This window comes from Apteryx mantelli, chromosome 1 (assembly GCF_036417845.1).
Source record: "Apteryx mantelli isolate bAptMan1 chromosome 1, bAptMan1.hap1, whole genome shotgun sequence".
Classification (NCBI taxonomy): domain Eukaryota; kingdom Metazoa; phylum Chordata; class Aves; order Apterygiformes; family Apterygidae; genus Apteryx; species Apteryx mantelli.
This window is the reverse complement of record NC_089978.1, coordinates 183,240,410-183,251,318: the sequence shown is the minus strand read 5'-3', so window position 1 is coordinate 183,251,318 and position 10,909 is coordinate 183,240,410. Positions and strand designations below refer to the sequence as shown.

At 41.4% G+C, this 10,909-nt stretch overlaps 1 protein-coding gene across 1 annotated transcript; it reads right to left on the bottom strand.

Annotated features, from left to right (window-relative positions):
• Positions 1-4,169: 4,169 nt before the first annotated feature.
• IFNG (interferon gamma) lies at positions 4,170-8,370 on the bottom strand. Its single transcript, XM_013947368.2, has 4 exons — positions 8,248-8,370; positions 6,246-6,314; positions 5,701-5,880; positions 4,170-4,295 (listed from the first exon to the last, which is right to left on the bottom strand). The coding sequence occupies exons 1-4, from the start codon at positions 8,368-8,370 to the stop codon at positions 4,170-4,172; spliced, it is 498 nt and encodes a 165-aa protein (XP_013802822.1).
• Between the last annotated feature and the right edge of the window lie 2,539 nt (positions 8,371-10,909).

The window sequence follows — 10,909 nt, the reverse complement described above, 5'->3', positions numbered from 1 at the left end:
GAAAACCCCGCACTTGTCTGGCAAAAACTTCCACTGGGCAGAAAATCTTTTCCCTCGTCTCAGGACTTTTTTTGATTTGTTACTCCTGCTTCCTGCTGGGTAAAAAATCCATTGGTCACTGCCTGACTTGTGGATGAAGGTGACGGCAAGGACAGGTTTGAACCAACAGTGCTCATCCCAGGGTCCTGCAGGACTCACGGGTGAAACAGCTGGACTGCTGACTGTGGGACACAAGCTGCCACTTGAGTCTGCCTCTGTACCAGGGATGCACAGGGTGGGCTTATACGCTACAAATTTTCTAAAAGGTGCTGGGGGAAGCCCAGATAACTGCAAGGGAGTAGAGCTGACATCCATACCCAGCAATACCGATACAGAGTGGGCCCATGGATGAATGTGGCACACAAGAGAAGAGCGGACGTGACGTCTGTGAAAGGAAGTCACGCCTCTCCACTAAACCAGCCCTTACTGAGGAGTCAGTGAATATGTAGACAAGGGAGAGCCAAATAACATAAGCAACTTTCATCTCCATAAGAATCTCAGTAAATCTTACGATAAAGGCTTCTCAAGAAGTGATGCTGTCACGTGGTAAGCAAATCTTCATATAAATGGGCAGCTGGTTAAAAGATAGGAAATAAGGGGTAGGAATGAGCATATGGTTTTTGCAGTTAAGAGGGTGCAGTCCTGACTAGGGCTTGTGCCTTTTAATGTAGCCATCAGCAATTGGGGAAACAGGGTGAACTGTGAAATACTGAAGTTTGCTGACGTACTAAGGTATTCAGGGTAATAGAGAGGAGGCCCAGATGCAAACAGCTGTAAAAGGACCTCAAAATGCAGAGCCACAAGGCGATAAGATGACAGATTAAAATCAGTGCCGACAATTGTAAAATTATGCACATAGCAAAAAAGGAGGAACAAGGAACAAGACTTTAGGATTACAACAGTTAGCTCTTTAAAAAGATCAGCTCTGCTCAGCAGCAGTAGAAATATCAGATAGAAGGCTAGGAACACGCGTTAGGGTCCACGACACAGAAAACATCACTATGCCTCTGTACAAACCCAAGGTTCACTTCGTTCTTGATATGTGGCACTGGTTCCCTGTCCCCAAAAGAATATAGGAGAACTGAAATAGTTTCAAAAACATTCAGTAAAAAGCATGGCTTCTACAAGGGAGGCAACTAAATAAACTAGAACCCTTCAGACTGAAAAAGAGACAACCGAGTGGGGATAAAATAAATGTCTCTAGATGGACGGGTGGCAGGGAGGAGGTGGAAGGGGTGTTCCTTGTCTCTTCCAAGGTAGAGGTGTGAAGCTAGCAGGTGTCAGCTTCAATACATACAACACACAACATTGTTTACATGGGGTTAACATATTTACATGTGCTAAAGGTTTACACGGGGTCAAAAAGTAGTCGGACGCCTTCATGGGGGAAAAGCGCCTGGGTTAATAAGCACAAAGCTCCTACCTCTGGCTTTTGCTGCAAAATTGCTGGGGGCTGCGGGAGCACCCTGGGGCCACACCGCTATCTGCTCACCCTGGTCTTACCCTCTTCCCTGTCGCCTGTGCCCGGCCGCTGCTGACTGCCCTGCAATGAATGCTAATTTTTGATCCAGCTACTCTAAACTCATGAATGCCTGCACCTCCTTGTCTGTGAGTGGGAGAGAAGAGGGAGAGGGCGAAAGAGCTATGCAGAAATAGAGAGTAAAGGCAGAATAAATGTGCTGCAGAAGTCACCCATAAACCACAGTGACTTTCTGAGCCAATTTTGTCTTTTCTTTTGATTTTCTGCTTTTCTAAGCTTAACTGTTAGACAGTAGATAATATGTTTTCACTCCCATGCGTACACATCTATTAACTCTCTTCCTCAGGCTGCATAGTTGGAAAAATTTGCAGTGACCATCAGCAAAAATGTTCAACAATTTTGATATGTTTCTGGTTGGAAATATTTAGGAAAGCCATTAGAATTCATTTCACACTGAAATTTAGTTTAGCTGAAAATGGTCCTGTGGATATGAGAGAAGAGATGACAAGCATTCATCTTAGAAATGATTCACCTCATTTGTTTGGTGTACAACTGAGGAAAAAAATATGTGGTCTTGTGGAGTCTGATTTTTATACCGTTCTGCTCTAACGCTATCATCATATTAACAAAGCAAAGCAAGGAATGACTAGTTCAGCAGTTGATCCTATGCACCCAGCAGAAATGGGTCTCACCTACTTACCCTGGATAGGGAAGGCTCAGGGGGAAGGCCAGTATCTGAGACAAATTGTTTGGGTTCTTTTGAGTGGTTATATAACTACGGCAGCGCTGGTGAATCTTTGCAAAATCTGGTGTCGGATTTATTATAAAAGGTTCGAAGATGTTTAAAAACTTTCCAATGGAACATAAGAGCCCTTCTAAATTTAAAAAAAACAAACAAACAAACAAAAAAAGACACCTACTGAAATCAGGGTGTACAAACACATTTTGGCAGCAGTGCCAGCTGCTGCTCTGTCTCCCAGCTGTTATTCCCTCCCTGCATCCCTGCCTCTGTGACACAGCACTAACACAAGCAGTGGCACAGTGAACCAACCTGGGAAATGATGTGGCTGAGCAACAGCTTCCCCCCAGAGCCCTGATATTCTGAGCCAGAGCAGAGCCTGTGTCTGGCTAAGTGCAGGAATACGTGGGACGGCACAGCACGGACAGCGTCACAGACATGGGAACATGCACCTAAGGCATGATATCCATCAGGACAGATGCATATCTCTGCTGGATGTACAGCAGTGGCCTTAGTTATTTTTCCATGGACCCCTTTGGCAAGGTGCAGAAGGACTGCAGGCTGAAAAGTAATAAAGTAGACAACTTTCCTTAGAGCTTCTAACCAGTCCTGGCTCTAAATTCCAAAACCAGAGTATTAATTCAGTCAGAAGTGATGTAGAGACTCAAAGTAAAGATGCTTTAACCTTCTCTGCTGGTTTCTGTTTGTTTTCTTTTCTTTTATGTTATGGTATTAAGGAACAACAGGATAGCAAGCTGCTACAGCTGGCTTTGCTTCCCTGGAGGGCAGCTTTTCCCTTTTAAGCGGTGGCTTGTGAAATAGCCGTATGCAGAAGGACAGGTTGTCTATGCTAAATGCACACAGGAGCTTCTCGTGCTTAGCCCTGGAAAGGGAGAAATCCCACAGCGTTATTTCGCTTGTAATACATGTATGTCTGCGATGAGTACAAACAAGAACAGCTGTTTCCTACAAAATCAGTTCAAGTCTCCAGGATTACTGAGTCACTCGGTTGTGACTGCAAAAGGAGGAGATGAGCACAGGTGCTCTTTTCACAGAGATTCTGGTAAATAAATATGCAAGCATGCTTTATTTTTTTTTAATTTTTTATTTAATATCAACATTTTTAAAAGCATTCATTGTGAAATTCAAAGTTTTAAATAATATTCCAGTACAAAAATATAGTCCCTGAGATAAAAACTTCCATACTACTACCTCCAAATAAATATAATGACATCAGACACATTCAAATGTTTTAATACAAAAAATACAGAACTTTTTAAAAATCAGTGAGTTGAAGTTAAGTCAGTGCATTACAGTCAGTCACATTTCATGGAATTACTATGTAGCCTAGCCTCCTAGTCACTTCAGTGCTTAACAGTAATCGGCATCAATAAGTTATCAAGGCCCCAGTTCAGAAAAGTGCTTCAGCATTTGCTTATCTTTAAGCATGCCTGTTTGCTTGAGTTAGATTTCCATACACTAAGCAAATATGAATGTATTTTCCTGGATAGAGATACTTCCCCAAATTGGTGCCTGCATTTTCATGCCAAAAACAGGTGAATGATGAGACTGATCTTACGACATCCCTCTATCAAGACACCACCAGATGGATAGCCGGGGACAGTATCATGTCAATTCAGTATTTCCATGTGGGAACTGGGTAAACATTGCCTCCTTCTGTATTTTCCAGTCAATAAACATATAACAGACAGGATTTTAAGACAAAGTCATTTCTCACATAGCAGTAGGAAGTATAAATACTCTGGTGTTTCTTTATAAATAATTATTTAAAATACTTAAATATTAATAAATAAATGTATATAAGAGCTGAATAAAAAGGTTGACATGAAAAAAATGTGCATCATAATGCAATTTGTACAATAGCTCAGTACAAAAGGCCGTATGATGTCATTAACATTTGCATCTCCTCTGAGACTGGCTCCTTTTTCTTTTGAAAGAAGCTGGGGTCTCCACTAGTGTTTGTAGGACGCTGAACAGCTCATTCACAGCTTTGCGTTGGATTTTCAGATCACTCATCTGGTTTGAGTAAGAAACAGAATGAAGGTCATGCCAAAAACTGTCATTATTTAATGCTCACATCCTACAGGCTATGCTGTTACCAGGGTAAAACACAGGGAAATCTGCAATTTTCAATTAGTCTACTACCCAGTTCCTACAACGAAGAGCCACCTTTTCACAGATACTGTTTTTTGCAGTTTCCATGTTATTCTGCAACATGCCACAGACCAACAATATTCTGTGAAATGGAGTTACTCATTAATTATTGATTCGTTGCAATGGTTTCTGAGTTACTCATGAGCAACTACCTCAGCCAGAGTATGGGCTGCAGGCCTCTGTGAAGGGCTTGGTTTGTGTCATTAGCGATCACGCAAGTGTCTTCAAAGCTTACAGAGACATGCTGTAACTGACCACAAATTTTCAACCTGATTTAGATAACAAAAGGCTGTGAAATGGTTAACATTTGACTTAAGGTTAAGACTGATAAGTGTGCTGAATGACTTCTAAAAGCCCTTTACTTTTTAGATCATTTAAGCCCATAAACTGGTAATTTTGTGAGTCCTTCTAGAAACATAATATAAATATTAATTATAAATATGCTCTGGAGCATGTAAGTAGTATGTCTCTCCATTAGGGTATTTAGAGTGTGTCTGAATGTTTACAAACCATCTTCATTGCATCAAAAAGTGAAATAATTCTACATTTGACAATCCCCACTACAATAATTTCCCTCATTAAACAAAAGGAAAATAACATGGAGACAAACTGAACTGAAAAATATGTTTTTTCCTGATCTGGGGAGCTGAACCTCAACCTTCATTCTAGGTTTTCTCTCTGTTTTGCTATTTTGAAACCACTGTTGCCGCTAAATGGAAACTGAACCAAAAAAGCTTAATTCTGGCTGTTAGTACAGAATAGCAGATGAAGATCCAGCATACCCTCGCCGGCACCAGTCCTGCCTGGGGTTGGGGTTTGCTTCGTAGACCCATGCCCCATTAAATGCATGCCAGGGCCTTTTGACCTAGGCAGTATGAGTCACCATACATGTCTCACTTTTGTATCCCCACAACATAATACAGACACCGTGGAGGGCAGCAGAATTAAAACTGCTTTGGGCCCTGCAGCCGCCTCTGTCCCTGTCCCGGGGCGGTGGCAGAGGTGGGCAAGATGCAGCAGCCCTGCACCGCGGTGCCGTGGCAGGTGCCAGCAAAACCTCAGGAGACCAGCCCCCACACCAAAGCACCACACCGCAGACCCACTTCTGCCTGTTCAGCTGGAAACATCAGGTTTTCCCATATGAACTAATTTGAGCCCTTGGGGGGTTACCAGAGCGGTTAATGAACCATTATTGTCTTGAGTCAGACTCAAGCCTGAACTGGAAAATGCAGTTATGCAAGCCTTAGAAAGAGGGAAAGTTCCTTACCTGAAGCTTTGACAGGTCCATGAGGTCCTTCAGCTTCTTTAAGCCATCAGGAAGGCTGTTTTTCAAAGTGAAGAGCTCCTCAGATATGCGTCTGACATGCCCCTTCGACTTGTCGGTGTTTTCAAGCATTTCCAGGTACATGGAAACAATCTGGCTCAGTATGATCCTTTTTTCATTTCTCTGTTGAAAACAACCAGCCAAAAGGAAAGGGCTGTGAGTGCCCATCAGCAGGAAAAGGATGGAAACTAAAATCCAACATCTAGGGGTTTTCAGTGCAGCTTAGAACAGGATGATGTTAAAGATGCTTTAACTCATCTCCTGGACTTGTCTGTACCTCTGGATCAGCTCATGGTGTGGTGGCATAAAGCACCTTGATCTTTACAGGGAGCATCTTTATGGGAGTTTCCTCTCTTGCAAGCTACTGAAGCAGCCCCTGCTCGTGTTTGTTCTACCCTGGCTGATTACACGGGGCTGGGGAGTTGCTTCATACCAAAAGTGTCTTGTAAAGCTCCTGAGATGCTTTGTCATATTTGGTTCTGACTCACCTCTGTCCAGTTTTTCAGTTTTTCTGTAAAAATAGGTCCACCATCAGCTACATCTGAAAGACTTGAGTTCTGCAATGGACAATATATATATCTGTTAGATAAACAATATTTATCACAAGGCAAATAGCATTCTCTATTCAAATAAGCAAGTGTAATACTGAAAAACACAGAAATACGTTTTTTGCACTACTGGCTTTCAGCTATTGTGATGCTTTTACTTCTGAGAAAAGTTGTGAACATATTCTCTGAGTATCAACTCATGTTGGATGACTGCACAGTACCAGAAATGTCATTAGTATGCTGTTCAGTGCCTTCTCCACCTATAACTCATCTGAATAGAGACATTTAACATCCCGTATTTTACCAATGATCTTTGCAAGTTTTGGTATTGACAGCTAAAAATAAATTTTAATGGGCACAGCAACTGGCTAGAAAATTGTTAGATCTGGCCTTGGTTTGTTTTCTTATAAGTCTAAGCCCCACCAGCACATAGTCTGCAGGCTCAAATTTATCCAGCCTTAGTAAAATCTCATATGGAACAAGGACAAATTAATTTTATTATAAAACTACAGCTTCAGACAGACTTGTAGATCTGTAGCGGTGGCTACCAAGAGGCTCGCCGGGCCCAAGTTTAACAATCAGGTGTTAGCTGCACGCTGTGGCAGATTATAGGAAACACAGAGCAATACAATTCTCCTACAAAGGCAAGGTAAAGTGAATCATTTCCTTTTCTCTCTCTCTCTCTCTCTCTCTCTCTCTCTGTGTGTGTGTGTGTGTGTTTTTGTATACAACAGTCACTGTTTCCTTTTTTGTCAACTCAGTAATTTAAATATTTGAGTGTAATGGGAAAACTTGCAGGCTGGTGGAAGCCTTGTAGGCTGATTGGCCACCCATGCTAAGCACCTTGCTGAACCTTGTTTTGCAGCTCTGAGAGATACCAAGCACCTGCTGGGGAGCTGAGTTTTTAATTTCAGTGCAAAAAGTTCACCACCTCTCAGGATCTGTCCGACTTAGTTACATTTCTGGAGAGAATCCCTCCAATATAGGCTAATAGCAAATTTAGGATATAATGCCAATATTACAGCCAGTCTCCTAGCAGTTTGAAAACATCCAGTAAGTATCACCCTAGGCTTCTGAGGTCATTTCCTCAACTACTATGTTTCAACTTTTGTATAAACAAGAATTCTGGAGCGTTGCAAATCGCAGCAGACTCTTGTGGTTACTTTAATGCATTTAAGGAAGGAAGCAAACCCTGTTTTGAGAATAAAAGCTATTAATTAGAAGCAACTCTATTCTAGATCTCTTATCTCTATGACTAATCTCAGCTGAAGTCTTCTAAATGAAAATAGGTGAGTCAATATTAGTTATCAAAATTCAGTCTGAAAAGAGCTAATATTGCTTCATATTCCCACAGCATGAAAGCAGGATGGGTGGAGGATGCTAAAGAATAAGCAGTACCAACAACCTGTGAGCAACATATTAATAATAATTATTATTATGTCAAATAATTTAATTAAATATTATTGGTAATAATAATGAAAAGCACCAGATGCAGCTGATAATTCTCTATTCTGATTATACTGGTAACTAATACTAACTATCCCACTAACCTTATTAACCTAAAACTAAAGATGTTTCGGTAAATTGCATCTGAATTGCTTCAAGTTTTTCTTCTTATAAAACAGCCCTTGTAACCAGTGGCTGAATGGAGCTGGGAGAAGCTCTTGTGAAGGAATGAGCGTCCCTGAAATAGACTTGAACTATTACATTAGTTAATAGCATTAAAAAGTGAATCATGGTAGTGAAAGTGATTAGCAAAACCAAATAAATTGTCCATATTCTTGTAAAAAAGTGATACAGTTGAAAAGTTAGTTCTATGATTACCCTCTACTGATACAGTGCTGCATTAAGGTCTATGACAAGCAGTGTTCAAATCTGGATAATATCAAAATCATAAGCAGCAGGAGAAGAGAAGAGAAATGCAATAGAAGATTATACTTACAAAGTCTGCTTTCAGGTCGTATATATCGTTTTGTAGATTAGCAAGTATTAAGCTACTTCCAAAACGTCCAAAATAAATCATGATGATAGACAGACCAAACAATCTGCAAGTCTGGGAAGTCATCTTCTCAATGATGGTTCAGTTAAAACGGTCAGATAATTTCTGGTAGATGTCAGACCTAAAAGCAGTGAGCTTCAACTTCTAATAGTTAAATCTTCTATTAGAAGAAAGCAGACGAATGAACTTCATCTGCCTGTCAGTGGTATTTATACCTGGTCTTGAAATTTTTTATTTCGTCAGCACAGGCTGTGTATATTTAGACAAGATAGTGTCAGATAAGAACGCTTCATTTTTGGCTAATCGAGGGAATCCCTCGAAAGTGTCTTTCTGAAAGCATGGTCCTGGAAAATTTGTAAGTGGTTCGTCAAATGGTAACATTTACGTGACAGATTCTGAAGTTTCTTTTACATGTGATTGGGGAAAAGGGGGAAATTATGATATGAGATGAGGAGTATTCATTGTGGTTCAAGCATACTCTTACAAGCCATCTGAAAAAAATCGTATCATGTGGTTAAGGGGTCAGTACAACTTCTCTCTGGCATTCTTTTAAAGTAACCACTGAGATTACCACTGAATTCTTCAGAGCCACATAGAAATTTAAATGTTCTCCTTACAGCTGTCCTTTTGTGAAACATCAATTGCTTTCTTTTCATAGTCTAAAATGTATTTATGCCTCTTTCTCAGTCTTCATCTCTGGATTCAAACCCAACTCAAGGAAAGTGAGGCTCCAACAACTGATGCAATGATGCATCATGTTAAGTCTTAGCCCCTGTAAATTCTTCCCCAGTTGTCTACAACCTGCAAGAGCAGAGTGTTTATTATTCAGGACACTGCTCTGTGCTTGGCAATAACTGATGTTCCCCACCTGTCCATTCATTTGCCCTTATGTATGTGGAATATGACATCAGAAAGACATGGATGGAAATAAGTCCAGCGGAAGGAGACGGAGAGACGGGATGGTCTCCAAGTGTATAACAGACCCCTGCAACAACTCTCTTTCTAGGGACACAGTTGAGGAAAATGTTATTGTAGAGGAATTGAACCCTGTTTGGTGGATATTGTGGAAAAAGAGCTCACTGCAAAGTGTCTTCTGAAGAAATCAAAGAAATTTTAGGTTTTAGCCCATGAACATAGGGTAGGCAGGAGGCTCATCAGGGAAAGAAGAGGAGGAGCCCAGAGGAAAAAAGAAAGATCAGGAAGAGGATGGGTATGGGCTCAGTTCATGGAGATTACAGTGGAGGATGTCTGCAGCTCATCAGAAACAGATGAGAATCAAATTATCCCCTAGCAAGTGTGATTTGAGCTCTCCATCACAGTCTGTGAGAAGGTGCCCAATTTCTCAGCAGCATCTCCTATTTCAAGAAATGACCACTAGCTCCATCAATGGTTTTTCATCTGCAGCTTGAAAGAGGACCTCCATCTACAGAATAGGTCTAAGCTGCTACCACTGTTGCAAACAGGCAATTGTCATTTTGCAGTGACAACAACAACAAAATATCACCAGCAATTGCAGCCCCAAAAGCTACATGGTAAAATTCCCTGGGAATAGAAGCATAGACAGATGGCACACATCTCACAACAGATGTGGCACTGCACAGACATTATGGCTTACATATGTAAGTGTGCTTAGGGTAGTAGCACTATGCAATGCCCATCTTGTTTTTTTCTTGGAAAATTAAAACCCGGTTAAGCAATGACTTGATTGCTGGAGGTGTCACTGCAGAGGTGATATGATAATGCTATTCAGTGCTATTCCATGATGCTTCAAAGCACTGTAAAAGATACAAAGTCATCACACTAGAAATTTGAAGCAGATTCACAGATGTGCAACACAGTGAACAGCAATGCAAACCTGTCAATGATGTGGAGATATGCGGGTTGCTTTGCAAGGCAAACACAGTCAAGTGCCGTGTCGAAGTAGTAGGCCAAATGTAGGTTTATACATCTATGAAAACCCAGAGATTTTATAAGGTGGGAGATGTGCTGAGGCACATCTACTGGCCCTGAGCCCATGGAGTCAAGCAGGCAGAATATGTAATTCCAGAAGCTGAAAGCTGAAGACGGCAACACTGTCCTCTTTTGCAGAGAACTGTTTATCCATAGTGACTGCGCCAGGTTGAACTGCCTTGTTAAGCCTATCCAACATGCATCAATCAGCTGCAACAGTTTGTACCTCTCTGATGACCTCACATCAGTCTCCCATTACTGAACAGAAATGTTCTGCAAAGCTTTTAAGTATAACAGGAGGTTGAAATATCAGAAAGAAGGGGTTTCTCCACCTCAGCTTTTGTAGATGCTGATTAAGAGCAAACTCCTAGCTTTGGGGGGGAGTGTCATATGGTGCATTTCATCGCTAGATCTCCTCACCTTTCAGAGGAGGCCACTGCCAGTCATCCAGTTTTGCAGATAAGAAAATGGAAGCACAGAGCAATGGGATGATTCATGATCATTCAGCATCCAGGAAAGACGAATCTAGGAACACAAACGAGGTGTCTATTGACATATGCCATCACCCTTCTCCAAATCATCTTGAAACTAGGCAACAGCTGACAGCAGGTGACCAGAACATGAGGGTCCTAGTGTCTCAGGGATCCTGCTTCCC